Source organism: Danio rerio, chromosome 15 (genome assembly GCF_049306965.1).
Source record: "Danio rerio strain Tuebingen ecotype United States chromosome 15, GRCz12tu, whole genome shotgun sequence".
Lineage (NCBI taxonomy): Eukaryota > Metazoa > Chordata > Actinopteri > Cypriniformes > Danionidae > Danio > Danio rerio.
This window is the reverse complement of record NC_133190.1, coordinates 4,252,832-4,275,258: the sequence shown is the minus strand read 5'-3', so window position 1 is coordinate 4,275,258 and position 22,427 is coordinate 4,252,832. Positions and strand designations below refer to the sequence as shown.

At 39.8% G+C, this 22,427-nt stretch overlaps 1 protein-coding gene across 1 annotated transcript; it reads left to right on the top strand.

The window, feature by feature from the left end:
• Positions 1–10,425: 10,425 nt before the first annotated feature.
• On the top strand, positions 10,426–22,427 carry LOC141378002 (G-protein coupled receptor 87-like). The gene is made up of 3 exons (XM_073924368.1): positions 10,426–10,448; positions 16,146–16,525; positions 19,894–22,427. The coding sequence occupies exons 1-3, from the start codon at positions 10,446–10,448 to the stop codon at positions 20,492–20,494; spliced, it is 984 nt and encodes a 327-aa protein (XP_073780469.1). The 5' UTR covers positions 10,426–10,445; the 3' UTR covers positions 20,495–22,427.

Below are 22,427 nucleotides of genomic sequence, written 5' to 3'. Positions count from 1 at the left end.
TTTATAAAACGTCGCTCTAAATTAATTCCAAGATCATTTCGCAACTTAAATGGCCTTGAAGAGCAATTCAGAAAAAATAGGCATGCATACAAAAAGCCTGTGTAGATTTCTCTTCCAAATGTTACATTTATAAATAGTAAATGATCTTGAAACCTTACAAAAATGCTTCTCACTTCACAATTTCGCCTGTAGGCCAACTACAGACTGTAAATAAACAGGAAAAAGGAACAAAAGCAAAACAATTCTGACACACTTATCAAGAAAACATTTCAGTTTTGGTTTTAAATGATGTGACTGATGATTGACAGCTCATGATTCTTGAGTATTGTGCAAATATGTGTGGCAGGAAAAAATCCAAATCCAACACAGACATGTGGCATAACAGTATTAGAGTGAACGCATCACAATCATGACATCAGCATGTTTAGAAGCGGTGGGAAAGAAAACATGCAACTTTTTAGACTAACTAATGATTTTCTAGTGGCCACAAGAGGGAGTCAGTGCTCAAATTTCTTGTCCATGTTTACTTTTCTAATAGTATGTTTGGGGATCCCATATAATATTATGCATTCCCAAATCTAATATAGATCAGTATACAGTAGTCATTGTTTGAAGTGGATCAAAATAGTTTTTCAAAATTGTCCTAGGACAAGATTGGGTGTTGTTCAATAGTTTCAAATGTGATGATCCACTTCAAATGTTGAATACATTATGTATTTTAGTTTGCTGTAATGTATGCCATAAACTGCTTGTATGCCCTTCACCGACAAAAACATGAAGTTAACTGAAAAGAAATGATAAGAAAAGTTGCTAAATTTCAATTATATGACTTTCACAAATGAATCAGCACCCTTTATTTGTATTTAGAAAGAAGTTTCAAAAATAATTACAAGGAAACAGCATATTCTAGATGTCATTTTGTTACAAATATATATATATATGAAAGTATATATATATAGTTGAAAGTATATATATATATATATATATATATATATATATATATATATATATATATATATATATACATATATATATGTATATTTATATATACATATACATATATATATATATATATATATATATATATATATATATATATATATATGTTTATTTATATATGTATATTTATATATATATATATATATATATATATATATATATATATATATATATATATATATATATATATATATATGTATATATGTGTGTGTGTGTGTGTGTGTGTATATATATATATATATACATTCAACTTTGAAAAGTTTTAAAAAGTCTCTTATAATTATTTTATATAGTTTAATATTTATATAGTGATATATTATCTGTGTTGGTTTTATTATATTCATAAAATCAAGGCCCTGATTTGTAAATAACCACAAAACACTTGTGAATATAAGTACAAGTGTGAACAAAATACAGAATTTTTTTTTAATCTATTAATAATGGTGGCTCCTGTAATTATGAACAATTAACAATGGAAACACAGTGTTCAAACCGATTTTTTTTCTAATGTTAAATGGTTGTGTTTTAAACAGAATTTGCACTCTGGTGTTCCGGAAAGTGCAGTCCTAAAATAGCGTCTAGCAGAGGGAAGCCCTGCTGTGGATTCTCAGGATGTAATTCATAAATTTAGTTTGTCTTATTTGTCTTCTCCACTTCCTCTTTTCCTCTTTTATTGTTTCTCCCTGCTGGCGTCGCCTCTGTCAAAACTCTGCACTTTTCCTCTCACTCTTTCAAAGCTGCTCTGCTCGGACAACCAAATGTTTACATACAAAAACTCCCCTTCAACACAATGAGTTTTTGAAAGAGACACGCACAGGAAACTTACATGACCTGGTTACACTCAGATGTTAGCTTAACTGTAAATAAAAGGACCGGAAAAATGGTTACACTTTATTTTAATGTGATGTAGTTACATTGTAACTGTTCAAATCACTGATGAGTAATACTAAAGAGCCCCTATTGAACATTAAAAAGGGTGATATTTTGGTTTCAAGGGTCTCCAACAGCAGGCTGATCTGCATGCAAGGTCAAAAAAACACTTTTATTGTTTAATAATATGCATTTATTTTTACCTAATTTTCCCAGCGACTCCCATATGATTTGTTCAGCGATTCATTTCAAACCCCTCCTTAGCTCAAAGCTAATCTGCGCTGTTTACTGCGGTTTTAGACACCACTACAAATGGCTGCTCCCTCAAATAGTGCACTATTTAAGGATATTTAGCAAATCACTTCACTAAACAGTCTACAAGGCAAAAAAGGCAATTGAGGTGAAACTCTTAAAAATTACAAACATGTCAGTGCTAAATTTAAGACTCTTCATCTTTGCTTTGAGAGGATTTCACAGTGTTGATCTGTGACCAAGCATTAATCCTAAGAACCCGTTTACGTTGCGTTTTAGTTTTAAAACCGTTTTAGATCAAAAACAATCTGCGTCCACACTAGCGTTTCACCTAGCGTTTCTGAACATATCTCTGTCCACACTACGCCACCAAAAACGTACATCACGTGACCATTCGCACACTCTGGGCATGTGCGTTTGAGTATAAACAGGAAGCATGTGTCTCGCTCGGCATTTGGTTATTGTTAGGCAACAAACACCGGTTGAACAATGAACGCGATGGCAAAGAAAGCAAGAGACGTATTTTTGTGGACAGACGACGAGGTCGAGTTGTTACTAAATGTAACAAATGAATAACTGCACAATGGCGCCTAAAACAGATAATAGTGCAAACAACGCTCCCATTTCTGTGTCCATGTTGTTGTTTACAGTGAAAGCTGGTCTGCTGTCTTCCGGTAGCGTTAAAGCCATGTGTTATAGTCATGTGATAGGGGCTTGACGAATAAGGGAAGGATACGCAATGACACAAAAGCCTTAATGAGGTAGGGAATCTCAGCAGCCCCGCCTTTTAGATGTCTCCGCTTTTCCCCATCCACACTGAGACAAAGCAGCAGCGTTTCAGAATGCCTCTCTAGCATTTCCAAAATGCTCCGTTTTCGGCACTCGAAAACTCTGGCGTAGTGTGGACGGATGGCGTAACCGTAGCAAAACTTATGCGTTTTCAAACTAAAACGCATTAGTGTATACGGGCCTAATTCACCAAGACACAGACATCTCCACAAGGGTGGTTTCCAGCAATTGGTGTCAACATTTTTACATTTTAGAAACATTTGATGATACTTGAGCCTTTATAAAGCTATTGGCTGAAAACTTGTCAGGGATGCAGTCACTTCAGCAACAAAAAGAAACATTAGCATGTCTTAGTATATCAGTCATATTTATTCTACTCAGGTCATGTTTAGGAGAAGCACGCATGTAAGAAACTGATGGTAATGATTATTATGTCTATTATAAATGATGTCTATTAATAAATATCTGACAGAAACTCTGCACTTACTAGCCAGTCACTGTGTGTGTGGTTAATAACAACCCAAGCTCATTCTGGAAACGTAGCCCCTCGGACGTTTCTGGAGACCACGATTTACGTGGCCGGAGGTACGTAAGGCTGTGTTTAGTTTTTTTCAAGCGAACGCTGCGGGGCGGTGTGGTGCCGCTCCGCCCCTCCTCTTCGCGCTCGCCGACCGACGGCTCGCCTCCGAGTGGAGGGCTTTCCCGATGCAAACAGTTTGTCCGCTTAGCTCACAGCATTGTATCGGCGGAGCGGAGGCCCCGGAGGAGGAGCCGGCCGCGGTGGACGACGACCGGGATCGAGTCCGGGGAACAGCAGGTTCCGGAAATCAGGTAAGATGAAAAACGGAATCCGAAAAATAAGGGCGAGAACGCGGCGGGATCCGAAAACGCGGTCGAAATCATAAACGAGGGCTTTGGCTTTTTTTTTTTTTCTTCTGGACGGCTTTTGCGAACCGTCGCTTGGGTTTAGGGAAGGAGGAGGAGGAAGAAGAGGGCGGCCGGGTCGGCATATCCGGCGGCTTTTCGTGCGAGAACGTCGCGGGCGCGAACGACGCGCACTCCCGAGAGGCGCCCGAGACGCGAAAAAGTGCGCACAGCGGCCTCTCGCGGATCCGCAAAAACAAAAAAACGCTCGAATACGAACCTCCCGGGACGTAAATCGCGGTCCACAGAAACATCCGCAGGGCTACGTTTCCACAATGAGCCCGGGTTGGTTAATAAACATGCTGAGATCATCATTGGCAATGAGGTCAACTCAACATTCTAAGGGTGCTTCCACACATGTGAATCGATTCAGTTGTTCTGAAACAGGGATTCAAATTGCTACAGTGTTGCTCTTTGTTCTTGGTGCGGTTCGCTTTCACACGGTAAAGTTTCTAAACGGACCAAAAGAGCTAAAACAAGTCAGGTGTGACTAAACTCTCCTCACATTGGTCAGAGTTTCACGGTTTATTTTGAGTCCCGCTCAGCTGTCAGGAGGGGGTGGTGGTTTGGTGTTGTTTGACATCCCTGCTGAAAAATCCAGCTTAAACCAGCCTAGGCTGGTTGGCTGGTTTTAGCTGGTCGACCAGGCTGGTTTTAGAGGGGTTTTGGCCACTTCCAGGCTGGTTTCCAGCCATTTCCAGCCTGGTCTTAGCTGGTCAGGCTGGGAGATGACCAGCTAAAACCAGCTTGACCAACCTAGCCAAGCTGGGAGTCCAGCCAAAACCAGCCAAATCCAGCTTAAACCTGGCTGGTCAAGCTGGTTTTAGCTGGTAATTTTCCAGCCTGACCAGTTAAGGGGTGAGAAGAATGCGCAACGTATTTAAGGACCGGGAGGGAGACGCACGACTTTGCATGATTTCCGGAAGATTATCACTCGTTTGCGGGCATCCAGGAGTCTCTGTGTATTTGCGGGAGACTTCTAAAGACTCCAGGAGACTTGGGATGTCTGTTGAATGACCTCCTGCCCTACTCATAATTCTCTCTTCATATAGCCGCATACATGCCTATTACATATCCATAAAACACTGTGATATAACAGGCCTCGGATCGTATCGCTTTCTCACTGCAATCGATCCTCTCCAGAATTTTGTTTCAATTGAGCCGAGACCACCTCATTCAAGTGATCTCGGAGTGATTGTTTTGGTGCAGATCTGAGCACGATCGGTGGATTCACATATGCCAAATGAACTGCGCTAACTGCGCAAACGAGACAGTTTCCGAAACAAAAGTCTAGGTGTGAAAGCACCCTAAAACGGACCAGGGAGGGCCAAGTCGAAGACTCATTTTGTTCCCCTGGGCTCTACGCTGGGTTGGAAATTCCAAATTGAACCAAAACAGTCTATTACAATTGGCTTAAGGTTGGCAAGCAAATTTCGGCACATTGCAACCAACATAGAAACTTAAAAAAACAACAACAACACTTACTCTAAAATTAAAGGGACAGGTCACACAAAAACACTTCAAATTTTCCAAACCTACATGACTTTCTTGATTCTGTCAAACTCAAAAGAAGGTATTTTGAAGAATGTTGAAAAGCAACAACCATTGTTTTTTGTTACTACTATGGATGTCAATGACTGGTCTCCAAAATTCTTCAGAATATGTTGTTTTGTGTTCAAACGAAAAGAGAGATATTTGTAAGAATTTGTAATTCGTTAGAACCACTTATGTGTGAGTAAATAGTAAATGTTCCTTTAAGACTTCCCACTATTGCTTTGTAAATAAATGTCTCATCTGTTTGACAATTGGTTTCATGAGAAAACTTTTTTCCATGAAAAACAAAAAAAAAATAATTTCAAAGAATGTGCTTCTCTTTTTAAGTTATTTCCTCTTTTTTTTCTCCACATAAGAAGCTTTCAAGTAAACCGAGCTAAAAATTGAGGACTTTTGTTTAGAGCATTTATTTGGATTGCTCACGTACTTCCCTAAATAGCAGGGTCCCAGAATCTGACGCTGGAGTCTCAGAGGTGAAAAAAGGGACATGGAAAAAGAGGAAATAGAAGAACTTAATTTGAAACAAGCACTCATTTCAGACCGTCTGTGCTATTTGACTAGGTATACAATAGAAAGATTATACAAGACATGAATAGAAGACATGAATGAGCTGAAATTGTCGTGACATGAACCCACAGGACTAACACAGTCTAGCAGATCATGTGTGCTAACCACTAGATCACACTTCTGATCATGCTTGTTCTATCTGATGCAAACTAGTCACATTAACACTGGTTAGAGTATATTATATTTAATTAAAATTATTTGTAAATTAACTTAAAAATAAACATATTTCCTAAACTGCTTTTCGATTGGTCAGAAATAACATGTGGAAAAATGTCAATGGAACTCCCGCAAGTAACAAACCGGCAGACACAAAATGTCGCTTTTGACTATGGAGGAATGACCACGCTAGCTGATTGCATCCCTGGTCATAGTATACAATATAGTTTGTATACATCACTTAGGACAAACTATTTTACTACTTGCACATGTGGTCTGCTTACATATTTTGAAGCATATGGTCTAGAAACAATTGCGTGTAATTCCATGGGTCTTTTCAAGTTCACTGCCTCTGCTGGTTTTAGTTTCAGTATTTCAGTGGCACAATTGGACACAATCAACCAACAAAAAATTCTAGCTGCAGATGTGGTTAGTAAAAGATCTGATGATAAAAAGCCTGCCGGATACATGAGGGTGAAACATCATACCATTATTGCATGTCACATGTCACTCATTCCAGCCTGGTCTTAGCTGGTCTTCAAGGCTGGGAAATGACTAGCTAAAACCAGCTTGACCAGCTTAGCTAAAACCAGCTTGACCAGCCTAGCCAAAACCAGCTATGTCCAGCTTAAACCAGGCTGGTCAAGCTCGTTTTGGCTGGATTTCATTTTCCAGCCTGACCAGCTAAGACCAGGCTGGAAATGGATGGAAACCAGCCTGGAAATGGCCAAAACCCCTCTAAAACCAGCCTGGTCAACCAGCTAAAACCAGCCAACCAGCCTAGGCTGGTTTAAGATGGATTTTTCAGCAGGGGAGAAGGACAATTGCCAGTAAAGTCACTAAAGTTACCCAATCCTGGGCTATCTATTAAACTTTTGGTTAAGCAACAATTGATTGGGACAGATTAATAATTATTATTATGCCTAATATTATAGTGTAGTATTTTCATAGCAATTTAAATGACATCTTAATATGTACAATAAGAAACAAAAAGAAGGAGCTTTTACTGCATATCAAGTTTACACTGTTTTATTGTGCTGGAATGTTAAAGCGGCCCTCCTATGAATTGTCAATCACTGATACAGCCCCCCACCAATTTGAGTTTGAGACCCCTGATTTAAATGCTAATGTGTACTCACAGATAATACCATTGCATCATTACTCTAGTTTTTAACCTCTTTCAGAATTTATTGTTTAGAGATGTATGACTATGATCAATGTTGAAAATTGTTATGCTGTAATATATGGTTTTACTTTTAGTTATTTTCATGTTGTAAAGGATGAGTTTTGGTTCTATTCTACTATCCAGCATGCCTTGCAACACCAAAACAATAAAAAAAAAATATATATATATGAGGATTCTTGATGTCTATTCATGTTTAAAATTGTGAATTGGGTGGCACGGTGGCTCAGTCGTTAGCACTGTCACCACACAGCAAAAAGGTTCCTGGTTGTAGTCCCAGCTGGGTCAGTTGGCATTTCTGTGGGGAATCTCCCCGTGTAGGCGTACGTTTCCTCAGGGTGCTCCGGTTTCTCCCACAGTCCAAAGACATGCGGTATAGGTGAATTAGGTAAACAAAAGTGGCAGTGGTCTGTGTATCTAAATGTGTATGAATGTTTCCCAGTACTGGGGTGCAGCTGTAAGGGCGTAAACATTTGCTGGAATGCAGTTCCATGCATTTTATTCCGATGTGGCAACCCCTGATAATCAGGGACTAATCCAAAGCAGAATGAATGAGTTGTTAATGTTATAAAGTTGTTCATGATAGAAGATCGTGATCAATTTAAAGGGTTGCTAACAATTAGTTGTTTGTTAACAGCAGTTGTTGTCTATAATGCTCAATAAACACATACTTGTTCATTTAATCATCTGTTTCGGTGTTAATTTGAACACCCTGCTGGATGTTTCCATATAAACACAGGGGCTGAGCAATGTATTTCAATTTCAACTTTGCTGTCAAGAATAAACAAAAAAAGTATGTTGCTTGCTAGCTGCCAATGAGTCAAATTCAGTGATTTGACCTACATGTGTTGTAAATGATGCTATCTCTTCAGTGTGTATACTATTTATGTGTTGTTTGTTCTATGTGTGGGACGCTTACGTCAGAGATTTTCGGACCTCCACAACAACAACGTACATTTTCCAGTGAAGAGGAAAAGCTGAGAAAGACAAACTCTGTCCTGATTCCAAAGAATTAAGAGGGTCAGAAGCCGGCAGAGCTGAGGGTCATCGCTGTCCTGAGAAAACATGCAAGACTCAATGCGGAGGTGGACAGAGTAAACTGAGTGAAGTAAATACAGAGGTCAGAGGTCATCTGGCTTTATTTAGATGAAAACAATATGGCGAGGAGCAGTAAAGTCGACAATAATCCCACAAGTTTGATCCACATGATTGAGATCAGAATTGAATTGAGAATTCGTTCAAACTTGAACTGCTGAACGTGCAGTGTACAGTGGAGATAACATTTCACAAGTTCCCACTTACATATGCTTGGCTTTTATAGCAGGTTTGGCATGCTGTCCCAGGAGAGAACCCTGAGCTCAGAGATATTGAGCTCAGGGCTCCCGCCCGGTCAATAAGCATATCAGGGGGTCCGAGATCAGGTAGGTCTCGATAGCTCCCCCTTTAGAAAAGGGAGGAAAAGGAGGAGATGGGGTGGAAGGGGGGATTCTTCCAAAACGAAGATAGAGCAATGAGGAGAAAGTGATCCATTTATAGTAAGCTAGTATCACTCTGATTATTACTGGATTATTACTTATTACGGATAAGTGGCCAGCAGTGCTTAATCATATCACATGCTCCTCTCAAAATTAGTTTATGAAACTTTACTAAGTAAACATCTGATCATAGATTTGCACAAGATCTGTGTTATGTTGGAATGCTTTATTGGAACCATATTGGGAGTTTTGTACTATGCTGGTACCCAGTATGCCTTGCAATGTACACTCACCGGCTACTTTATAAGGTAATACCTTTTGCCTACAAAACTGCCTTAATCCTTCATGGCATAGATTCAACAAGGTACTGGAAATATTCCTCAGAGACTTTGGTCCATATTGACATGATAGCATCACGCAGTTGCTGCGGATTTGTCGGCTGCACATCCATGATGCAAATCTCCCGTTCCATCACATCCCAAATGTGCTCTATTGGATTAAGGTTCGGTGACTGTGGAGGCCATTTGAGTACAGTGAACTCATTGTCATGTTCAAGAAACCAGTCTGAGATGACTCGCGCTTTATGACATGGTGCACTATTCCTGCTGGAAGTAGCCATCAGAAGATGGAGACACTGTGGTCATAAGGGGATGGAAATGGTCAGCAACAATACTCAGGTAGGCTGTGGCATTGACATGATGCTCAATTGGTACTAATGGGCCCAAAGTGTACCAAGGAAATATCCCCCACACCATTACATCACCACCATCAACCTGAATCGTTGATACAAGGCAGAATGTATCCATGCTTTCATGTTGTTGATGCCAAATTCTGACCCGACCATCCGAATGTCGCAGCAGAAATCGAGACTCATCAGACCAGGCAACGTTTTTCCCATCTTCTTTTGTCCAGTTTTGGTGAGCCTGTGTGAATTGTAGCCTCAGTTTCCTGTTCTTAGCTGACAGGAGCGGCACCTGGCCCCGGAAAAGCGGTTGAAAATGATTGAATGGAGGTATTCAGAGTTTTTTACTTGTTGCTATGCATGCTAAATCCATGGATGAGTTTTGTATCATTTTAGCACACAATATGCCTTACAACATGAAAAAGAAATATGAAAAGTTTGTTGACCGTCACGATTGTTGAGATATACTGAATGCTGATTCCTGATGTTGAATTGATTGTCACTATTGTTCAGATTTATGTTTGTTTTATTGTATATTATTGTCTAAAATAGATGATTTAATATTTTTAAAATCTTTTAATGATCAAACTGTTAGATGGTCCTATTGATTCAAATAATTTCCTTGCATTATATATTAACATACAGTTGAAGTCAGAATTATTTGATTTGATTTGATTTATTTTTTGTCTACAGAACAAACTATGCTGTTAACACACTGCCAATTAAAATAGTAATGAAGACATGATTTAAAAAAATTTATATGGATAAATGTTTTTTTTTTTAATGGACAATAATTATTTACAATTTCATCCTGTATGATTTTAGGCTTCTTCTGCTTTTTCAGTCGATTATGGTGATTCAATGATTACAGTGCAAATGAATGTTCCTTTTTCTACAATCAAATAAACAAATATTTCACTACGTCATTTGCTCATGATACAGTTCCTGATTTTAAGGAAGTGTAAGACAATCTTCTTCTGTCATAGGAGAGAGAATGGTAAGTCATGCTTTCTTTTAACTCATGTGAAACTTCTCTGAGTGGAGTTATAATCAAGAAAAGTGTCTCGAAAGCTAATCAATTACTTTGCGTTTATTCGATTTAAAGTCTTCTGATATGTGTATAACTTGTATGATATATTTATAATATATAATTATATATTCATACATAATATTGAGCTATTTTATAGAAGTGTAAAAATTCATAATAGTGTAATAGTAATAATAATAATTTTAACACACATTAGTATTGAAAGCTCGCTAATTTTTAGTACTGCACATCTAGTGAGCAACTGATGAGTCTGAGGTGTGAAGTAGTTTTAGAGAGTGGTGAGTCATTATTGAGGTTAAAGTTAGTGAACAGCAAACTAAAACACCAAGTATATTCATGCCTGTGCTGACTAGCTCAAACAATCACCTAATCAGTCATAAAATAACCCTCATGTTGTGGGGCGACATGGTGGCAGAGTGGGTGGTGCTGTCACCTTACAGCAAAAGGGTCGCTGGTTCGAGCCCCGGCTGGGTCAGCTGGCATTTCTGCGTAGAGTTTGTATGTTCTCTCTGTGTTCCCGGGTGCTCCAGTTTCCCCCAAGTCTAAAGACATGCGCTACAGGTGAATTGAGGTGAGACTAAGCGTGTGGTCCCAGTGCTGGGTTGTGGCTGAAAGGGCAAAAGTTGGCTGTTCACTCCGCTGTGGCGACCTCTGAAATAGAGACTAAGCTAAATTAATGAATAAATTCTATGGTCATTTGCTAAGTTATAGACAAGTTAATCTTTGCAGTGCAAAATTTGGCAGAATTTATGTCAGGTTTGATATGCTATATCCTTGTCCCTGCAATGAATTAGCAGTCACAGGCAGTGAGAGAGATCATGTGTGTGGCCATATCTAAACTTATTTAGCTGTGGTGCAGCCAGGGCTGGATCAAGGGTGCTTTCACATCTGTAGTTCGCTTCATTTGGACCGGACCAAGGACAATGAATGATGCATTGTTGCATTTTCTGCCATCTTTAGGTCGTTTTCACACCAGACTGCTGGCTATGGTCAAAAGCAGTTGAAAAGAACCAAAATGCAGTCATCTGACAAAATCCACATCACTCATTGGCCAGAACATAGTTCCTAAACTGCTTTTGAAGAGTTCAGACTTAGCTGATGATTGATAATAAAGCTTGTTTGGCGTGCTGTCCCGGGAGAGCCCTGAGCTTATAAGATCCTCAAGCCCTGGGCTCTCTCCCGTTGCAAGGCGAGAGGGGAGTTTGAGCTCAGGTAGATCTCGATGACTCCCCCTCTTGCTTGTTGTAGCTAAGTGTCAGATATGGATGCTGAAAGGTGTACTCAGAGTTTAGCTAAAGTATTTGGATTAATCGTTTAGATTGCTTGTTTTTGAACTGTGGGAGGAAACCGGAGGACCCGAGGAAAACCCACGCGACCATGGGGAGAACGAGCAAACTCCGCACAGAAATGCCGTCTGGTTTGGAAAGGAATTAAACCAGGGGCATTCTTGCTGTGAGGCAACAGCGCTAATCGCCGGCCACCGTGACGCCCGTTTGAAAGGAGGGAAAGTAGTGTTGGGTGGGGGGGGTTCTTCAAGACGAAGATATTGAGATGAGACAAGTCTGGTTATTTATAGTGAGTTAAGGATCATCTGATAGGATAATCAGTCATTAGCTAAAGTTGTTACAGCTGTGAACAATCATAAGCACGTGATCCTCTCGAAATTTGTTTATAAACTTCACATTGTTGCATTTTCTGCCATCCTTGGGTCGGGTTCACACCACACTGCTGGCTTTGGTCCGAACCAGTTGAAAAGAACCAAAACGCAGTCATCTGACAAAATCCACATCACTCATTGGCCAGATGTTGTTGAACATAGTTCCTAAACTGCTTATCGATGGGTCAGAATTCACGTGTGGAAAACGTTGACCCAGCTCCCAACCCAACTTTGAGAATAGATTAATGGCATATATATATAATGATGATTACATAATGTAAGTTTATATATGTTAATATTGAATGAGATTATGTAGGGTGGAAAATCTGTACATTGTCAGTGGTCATTGTCTTGTCAGTAGTCCCTATTTATTAACAACCTACTCCCCCATTTTACCTGTTTGTTAGCCTCCGTGTATTTAAGCTTCTTTGTTTCAGTCTTTGTTTGCTAGTCATTGTATGTTGATATTAGGGGTGGGATGGTTGATTAAATAATCAGTTTGGTTCGTATCATGGTTCTATGGTCACGGTTCAAAACAGCCCTATTGTAACACCTAAAAATACCATACATCAGTATAAAATACATAGCCTTATAATCTACCATTTACAGTATTTAAAAAAAGTTATTCTCAAGGCCATGTAAGCTAAAAACGAGGCAGCTTGATCTTGGCAATAGATGCATTGTTTTCATAAATTACATGTGAAATTCTGATACAGCAACAGGGGGTAATGCAATGTAGGCAGCTGTCATTTAAGAAAATTCTGCCACAAATGTTTACCTTTAATTTAGAGTCAGATTAGCTCACAGTTAAAGATGAGTAGTAACATCAGACGTTGTTACATGGGTTTAGCTTATAGTTGTAGTGCAAGAAAATATATAGAAATATATCCGAGAACTGTGATCGAAGTTAGAAACGCGCACAAGTGAGTTTCTGCCGCAGCTTGTACTGAAATCTTTAAACTGATCAAACCTGAAGCATACGAGTTTGCAGCATTAACTGAAAAAAGAGTGAAGGTGCCAGGTATCCATGAGATATACACACATTCCAGTCAGATACCACTTAAAACACTTGGTTCCCTGGAGTCAAGTCATAAAGAAAGAAATTGTATAAATGTGAACTGATCGATACACACGTACCAAACTGTCAAGAAAACGGAACTGTTTATTTTTTATTTTTATGAATCATCCCATGCCTAGTGAATATGTTTCTCTGTTTTATGCTCCCCCATCTTCTGGCTTGTGGCATTGTTTCAGCCCTGTACTTTGAATGTTTGTGTGTGTGTGCGTTTGGTGTTATTTTTTGATGCCTGTGGTTTCCTGAACCACTCACACCTCTTTCGCGCCACACTCGCATGCAAAGCAGAAGTGGTATGTGTGTCTCATGTATGAGAAGCAGAAGAAGCAAGCATGCAAGTGGCTCTCACACTGGCTATGACAACACACCTGAATAGCGTGTCCTAATATGTGTAGAGGTTTCATGGGTAAATTTGAGCAGCCTGGTGACCAATTTTCATTGGTTGCACATTCCACCAGTAAAGACAGAGGCTGCATCCGAAATCGCATACTTCAATACTATATAGTAGGCTAAAATCAGTATGCGAGCCGAGTAGTATGTCCGAATTCATAGAATTCGAAAATTAGTATGCGAGAAGTACTTACTTCTTCCGGCAAGATTCTGGAGTGCGCATCACATGCACACTGCGCTATCCCATAATGCCCCGCGAGAGAATTCATGAATGGGAGTGAAGCGAAGGAACTAACGCAGGTAGGTCACGTGACCATAACAAAATGGCGGATGTAGCAAGTCCGAATTCCATTCATACTTGTCACATTCATACTCTATAGAATTTATTTTTTTAACGGCTGAGCAGTATGTTTAAATTCAAATACAGTACCTACTGAGTAGTAGGCGGTTTTGGACGCAGCCAGAGTTTAAGTATGCAAAATTTTGTTGTACGGCGCTGCTTAAAAGGGCGGGATTAAACAAGATATATAGACATTTTAAAAAGCAAGTGATCATTCTGTAAGCGATTCTGTAGGACAGAGTTCACCAAGCTTAAATGTTGCAACAAAGCGAACTGCGAAACTTGACGCACAGCCTTGCGTTTCCGGTCTGACGCAATTGTGTGCATATAAATGGAAGTCTATGGGGAGAAAAGTCCAGTGTGACCGCAGCTTAAGAGCAGAGTGTGAAGGTTTAACTTGCACAGTAATAGCAGTTTTGCTTAAAATATTGCAATGCACACAACATTATGGGTGACATATTAGAGTTTAAACAGGACAAGTTGTTGGTGCGAGTCTCACTGGCACATCTGTGACCAAGACAGCAAGTCTTTGTGATTATCAAGAGCAACAGTATCCAGGATAATGTCAGCAAACCACCAAGAAGAAGAACCACCCCACATAGCAAAATTTCTCTGGCCCAGCTCTGGCCCACACAATCAGGTTTTGCTTGGCCCACATGCCGCTGTTAATTACGGTACATGACTGGACCAAATCTGGGGTCCAGAAATCTGGGCCAAATACTACGTTTTACACCTGGGCCAAATCTTGTGTGCTGCATTATAGACGGTGCCACCTCTGCCAAACCCAGGCCATGGTTGGCCCACATGCTGTATGCCAGTGCCGGGTGAATGCCTGATGTCCCAGCTTTATGCCAAATCTGGGCCAGAATTCTTTGCTACTAGGGACATCCAGCAGGAGTAACTGTGGACACGAGAGGAAAATTTAGTTTATTCAATTCACCTAAAGTGCATGTCTTTGGACCTCTCTATTCGGCCGCCCTACGCAGATATAGGGCGCGGGTGGTGAGGGTAGTGTCGGGGACGGCGCCCTCTCTATTTGACCGCCCTACGTGGATATAGTGCGCGGGTGGTGAGGGTAGTGTCGGGGACGCCGCCCTCTCTATTCTGCCGCCCTAGGCGTCCACCTAGGTGGCCTCTATGGACACGCTGGCCCTGTGTACAAGTTGTCAATAATGTCTTCATTTTGTGTAACAGTTTACATTTACATTTTACATTTAGTCATTTAGCAGACGCTTTTATCCAAAGCGACTTACAAATGAGGACAAGGAAGCAATTTACACAACTAAGAGCAACAATGAATAAGTGCTGTAGGCAAGTTTCAGGTCTGTAAAGTCTAAAAAGGGAAGTATTAGTAGTATTAGTATTTTTTTTTTTTTTTTGGTACAGTTAGTGTGATATTCAGAGAGGCAATTGCAGATTAGGAAGTGAAGTGGAGACTAAATAGTTGAGTTTTTAGTCGTTTCTTGAAAGTAGCGACTGACTCTGCTGTTCTGATGCAGTTAGGGAGTTCATTCCACCAACTGGGCAGATTGAGCGTGAGCGAAAATGATTTCTTCCCTCTTTGGGATGGAACCACGAGGCGACGTTCATTCACAGAACGCAAGTTTCTGGAGGGCACATAGATCTGCAGAAGTGAGCGCAGATAAGAAGGAGCAAGGCCAGAAGTCACTTTGTAGGCAAACATCAGAGCTTTGAATTTGATGCGAGCAGCAACTGGCAGCCAGTGCAAACGGACTAGCAGCGGAGTGACATGTGCTCGTTTAGGTTCATTGAAGACCACTCGTGCTGCTGCATTCTGGAGCAGTTGAAGAGGCTTGATAGAGTTAGCTGGGAGCCCAGCTAGTAGAGAGTTGCAGTAATACAGCTTGGAGAGAACAAGAGCTTGAACAAGGAGTTGAGCTGCATGTTCAGATAAGAAGGGTCGGATCTTTATGATGTTATAGAGTGCGAATCTGCACGATCGAGCAGTTCTAGAAATGTGGTCAGAGAAGCTTAGTTGGTCATCAATCGTTACTCCAAGGCTTTTCACCATTTTGGATGCAATAATGGTTGCCCCGTCCATCTGGATTGAAAAGTTATGGTGTAGAGTCGAGTTGGCAGAAACTATTATTCACTATTCACTCAATATAACTATTGAATTCACTCACTATTCAATATAACATTATTCACTCTCTATTTCAATAGGTGCCAGCTTCCACATCCAGCTCAATCATGGACCAGAACGCAACCAATTCAACCGAAGAACACTGTGGCTTGTCTGAAATGCCAGCTCGTCTATTTTTCATAACTGTATACACAGTCATTTTTGTGGCCAGCCTAATGCTCAACAGCATTGCCATTTATGTGTATTTTTTTAAAGTTACAACTCAGTCCAGCATCACAGTGTATCTGAAGAATCTGGCAATAGCGGATTTGTTTGTCTGCCTGTGTCTGATATTACGCATTGTTAAGTATGCTAGTGCTTCTGTGGGAATTCAAAGTATCTACTGTAAGTTCGGAGCTCCAGCTTCTTACCTCAACATGTACTCCAGTATTCTCTTCATGGGCTACATTGCTGCAAACAGGTATGAATGTTGGAATGATTGATTCACGCATTATTATTTGAATATCAGTTGCTGTAATTTCTCCAACACAAACATACATATGAGCAATGACACACAGGAGTCTCTGATGAGCCTTGATGAAGAGATGAAGTAAATCCAGGAGGTTGTTATCGCAGAATAAAGTCTCACATGAAGACTTTATTCTTTACTTTAAGAAAGTCAAGCTTTATTTTGTGAAAACAACCACCTGGATGTACTTTATCCCATTTATTAAACTGGTGAAGTGGAACGTACACTAATCTACATATATTAAGTCACAAAATAGTTGCCAAACAACAAGCATATATATGAATGTGATTATATGGTGTGGTGGCCTGGTGGCTCAGTGGTTTGCACTGTCGCCTCACAGCAAGAAAGTCGCAGGGTAAAGTATTGGCTGGGCCAGTTGGCATTTCTGTGTGGAGTTTGCATGTTCTCCCCGTGTTGGCGTGGGTTTCCTTCGATTGCTCCAGTTTCTTCTACAGTACAAAGACATGCGCTATAGGTGAATTGAATCAACTAAATTGGCCGTAGTGTATGAGTGTGTGTGAACACGAGTATGTTTGGTTGTTTCCCAGTGCTGGGTCGCAGCTGGAAGGGCATTCACTGTGTAAAACATGCTGAATAAGTTGCCAGTTCCTTCAACTGTGGCTACCCGTCATAAATAAAGGGACTAAGAAGGAAAATTAATGAATATATTTACTGATGGTCTAGACCAGTGGTTCTCAAACTGTGGTACGTGTACCACTAGTGGTACGCGGGCTTCCTTCTAGTGGTACGCGGAGGAATGCAATATGGCATGTACAAGCTACATATATTTCAAAATTTATCAAAAATGATGTATATAGTATGCCATATATGACATATAGCCTATATTTCTGAGGTAATTTGCCACATTTTTTTAACTGTGCAGAGTTGTAGCTGCTTTACTATGCCTACTACACTGCTGTATTTCAATACTGCTCATTTTGGTGGTACTTGGAGAGACAATTTTTTTCTGAGGTGGTACTTAATGAAAAAAATTTGAGAACCACTGGTCTAGATGATTTAAAATACCCAGATGTTATTAGTTTTCTACATTAGAATGCTGTGACTGACCAGTTTTGAAGGCACCAGTGTGTAAATGAAAAGAAACAACCACAGTGTTAAAAAAAAAAAAATGTATGTGAAAGGCTGCTTCCTTGTGCAATAGACTCAAAATTGTGTTCAGAGCAATATTTATAAGAGAGGAAGAGACTTTAATATTTCTTTATTTTGATAATTATTAGCTCAAAAGTGCCGCTTGTTAAGAAAACAAATGCAAATACAAAAAACAAAACAAAAAAAAACATACATCCAAGTAGTTAAAATGATCAAAAACTCATCTCTCAGATCTCTGACGACACCACTGACACTAAACAGGAAGCAGACAGCTTCATCATTTTTGAGTCAAAATTTCTTGGTCTGCGCTATTTGCAGTGTAAATTTACATGTGTGCGTGTGTGTGTTATCAATAATCATTGCTATATCACACATGTGTATCAACACTAAAACCACCACTGGGTTCATTTTACCCATTGCTGCTTTTTAAATGTACGTAAGATGGAACCAGATTTAACAGATATAACAGCAAGCAACAAACGACATATAACCAGATTTAAAAACGAGGCATTTTTACCTAGAGGCACCACAAAAAAAGAAATAAATAAATAATTATACAAAAACACTTTTTTGCTAAGCCATTGGCCGTTTCTGGCCATTTCTTAACAGACTTGTGCGTTGATACATTTATCTGCTCTGGCAGTTGTAGTTTTACAAAAACCACAGGTGGTTAACAGATTCTTATTCATGTACACACTTGTGCTGTCAAACTTGTATAAATGCAATGTCACACTCAACTTTTGTAGACATGGTATTGAATCTGCATAGGAAGCTTATATATAAACACACACTCACTGGCCACTTTTAGATACTTCTTAATGCTAATTTCTAATCAGGAAGTCACATGGCAGCAACTCAATTTATTCATGTAGACATGGTCAAGACGATCTGCTGCAGTTCAAACCGAGCATCAGAATGGGGAAGAAAGCTAATTAAAGTGACTTTAAATATGACATGGTGCCAGACAGGCTGGTCTGAGTATTTCAGAAACTGCTGATCTGCTGGGATTTTTACGCACAACCATTTCTAGGGTTTACAGAAAATAGTCTGAAAAAGGGAAAATATCCAGTGAGTGGCAGTTCTATGGGTGCAAATGCCTTGATGATGCCAGAGGTCAGAGGAGAATGGCCAGAATGGTTACAGCTGATAGAAAGGCAACAGTAACTCAAATAAGCACTTGTTACAATTGAGGTCTGCAGAAGAGCATCTCTGAATGTACAACACACCCAACCTTGAGGCAGATGGGCTACAGCAGCAGAAGACCACATCGGGTGCTGCTCCTGTCAGCTAAGAACAGGAAACTAAGGCTACAATTTGCACAGGATCACCAAAATTGGACAATAGAAGATTGGAGAAACGTTGTCTGGTCTGATGAGTCTTCATTTCTGCTGCCACATTTGGATGGTCGGGTCAGAATTTAGCCTCAACAACATGAAAGCATGGATCCTTCCTACCTTGTATTAACGGTTCAGTCTGGTATTGGTGGTTATTAAATCTGATTTCTTAAACATGACTGAGTTCACTGTACTCAAATGGCCTCCACAGTCACCAAACCTCAATCTGATAGAGCACCTTTGGAATGTGGTGAATGAGAGATTCACATCATGGATGTGCAGCCGACAAATCCGCAGCATCTGCGTGATGCTATCATGTCAATATAGACCAAAATCTCTGAGGAATATTTCCAGTACCTTGTTGAATCTATGTCACCAAGGATTAAAGCTGTTCTGAAGGCAAAAGGGGGTCCAACATGTATATTATGGCGTATGTTATGGGATATATAAAGGGAGAGCTCACCCAAAAAATACCCACTATTTTCTTATTTTCTTAACGTCATGTGGTTCCAAATCATTATCATTTTTCTTTTTGTGTTGGACACCAAAACAGATATTTTAAAGAATGTATGAAACTAGCAAATGGCAAAATCCTGCCAAAGTCAAAAGCTACTGGTTTTCAACAATTTTCTAAATGTCCTTCCTTTGGGTTCAGCAGTAGAAAGAATCTTTTGAAACAAATCAGCCAAGTACTGAGCAATGAATACTAATGCTTATAAAAAAAACTGTACAGTAGTTCAACAATTAATCATCCTTATTAACTAAAGAAACAGGAAATCACAAAAACACAAGTAGCACTGTTTGCTTAGAATGACCCTATTTCTATATTCTGACAGCGTGCTCAGTGTTATTTAATCATCTCTTGCTTTATTTCAGATATATGAGAATTGTGCGGCCACTGGAGACTCACAGGTTACAAACTGTCACCTCGACCCGTTACATCTGCGCTGTGACCTGGGCTGCCATGCTTGGATGTAATTCGATCTACATTGCTGCTTTCATCATTACTGATAAAGAACACCCTGCCGACAGTGGTTTTGACTGTGAAAGCTTTCATAGCAACTTGGTCAAACAGATCCACCTGGTCCTGCAGATCACTTCCTTTTTAGGCTTTTTGTGTGTGCTGGTGTCCCTCATTCTGTTTTATTGGTGGAACGTACAGAAGCTTCAGCAAGCTCAACGCACTATGCCGGAGCAGCCTGGTAACAAAAAGCTTAGCAAATCCAAACGAAACATGCAAGTTCTAGTGGTCATTTTCTGTGTGTGCTTTGTGCCTTATCACCTGATAAGACTGCCATATGTGTTGCTCAATCCCCTGCTGCATGACTGCACCACAGCTCAGGTTTTCCACATCCTAAAAGAGCTGACTGTTCTGCTTGCAGTACTTAACGCCTCTTTGGATCCGTTAATTTACTTTGCATTTTGCAAGACCTTCAGGAGCCATCTTAATCTCCAAAGATTTTACAGATCCGAATAGGAACTGATACCATCAGTGATGTCAGTTTTGCTCTGCAAATGCAGAATGCCACCTAATTTGATGATGTTGAGTGAAGACTCTGTGTCATTTTCACCACTAGGGGGAGCATATACGCACAACCAACATAAGTGCATATTGATGATGCTGTGACAGTATGGAATCATGGGAGTTGATGTTCATCCTATCCTTATCAAACACAGCTGATCCAACTAATCACAGTGTTCAAGATTACTGGAGACTATTACGCAGGTGTGAGTTCGAGGTGGATGGAGATAAACTATGCAGAGCTGTCGCCCTTCAGGAATTGAGTTTAAGCCATTGCTTTTAAAACCTTTTTTCTCCATTACATCTTTAAAAAATATCACATCTCTGCTGATCTAGTGTAGAGCTGAATAGTATGTTGCTGTTGCATTAATAGAAACAAAATGAAGCCTTTAGCAAATGTAGACAGGTGGTGCTGGGGGAGGTGGAGGGTTTCAGGGGAACCAACTGCTGGAGCAGCTTGCAGCAAATGATGATTTCGCAATGTTGATGTTGCCATGCCATTAAGCCACTGTCAACAGAAACTCTCAATGCTTGTTCTACCTCTGAGATCTTCAAAAGTCACTGATTGGTCCCCTGCTTTGGACTGACAGTGATGAGCGCCACTATGTGTAAAAGTTGAAAAAATTAAAAAAGTCTTGGTGCGAGGCTCTGAAAAAGAGAAAAAGATGTGAGTGTATAATGGGTCACACATACAGTTGAAGTCAGAATTATTGGCCCCCCTGAATTAATAGCGCCCCTGTTCCCCCCCCCCCCCCTCCCCCAATTTCCGTTCTGTTCTGGGAAGATTGTTTCGGCACATTTCTAAGCATAATAGTTTTAATAACTTATTTCTAATAACTGATTTATTTTATCTTTTCCATGATGACAGTAAATAATATTTTACTAGATACTTTTCAAGACACTTCTATACAGCTTAAAGCGACATTTAAAGGCTTAACTAGGTTAATTAGGTTAACTAGGCAGGTTAGGGTAATTAGGCAAGTTATTGTATAATGATGGTTTGTTCTGTAGATTATCGAAAAAAAAATTAGCTTAAAGGGGCTAATGATTTTGTCCCAAAAATGTTTTTTTTTTAAAAATTCATAACTGTTTTTATTCTAGCCAAAATAAAACAAATAAGACTTTCTCCAGAAGAAAAAATATTATCAGACATACTGTGAAAATTTCATTGCTCTGTTAAAAAATATTTGGTAAATATTGAAAAAAGAAAATCTAAATCAAAAGGGGGCTAATAATTCTGACTTCAACTCTATCTGTCAATATATCCGTAAATATAAGATTTTGTCTCATCTTGCACGCACGCACGCAAATCAGTCTGAGTACCTTTATCATGCATACGTACTGAAGCGAAAGAGCAGTAATTGAACCCACTGTTAGTGCTAGCATTTTAAGGTGCTTTCACAAGTTTGATGTCAGAGTTCAGTACATTTAGCTAGTGTGAACGATGTCTTCTGAATTTAGGTGCGTACCTGTGAACCGTTCCCAAGTTAACCTAAAAGAGGTAGTCTGGGGTACAGTTCACTGTCATGAATGCAATCTTACCACTTTCGATCTTTAGTTTTCACAATGTTCATTCGGGGGTGTATGTCTGTGTATAACTTACCTAGGCAACAAAATAGCATTGCATGCTGCTCAGAAGTAAAAACGAGTGTGAACACAAATAATGGCAAGACGGGATGGCAAGGGGTCACAATTGGACTTGGGTTCGGACTAGGCAAGCGGACAAAGTGTGAAAGCACCCTTGTTTAAAAGATACTTCAGTTTTTAAGTTTTATTGAATCTTACATTTTTACAATTGCATTACATTAATGTTGTTTTAGGAGAGGGTTCCTAATGCACAGTTTATTTGGTTTTATAGTGAATTGTGACAAAACAAGTGTGCCTGTTC

What these genes read in the sequence shown, in the direction of transcription:
- LOC141378002 (XM_073924368.1), top strand. An exon ending in GGCTACATTGCTGCAAACAG is followed by an intron (nt 16,526 to 19,893) that starts GTATGAATGTTG and finishes GCTTTATTTCAG; the next exon opens with ATATATGAGAATTGTGCGGC.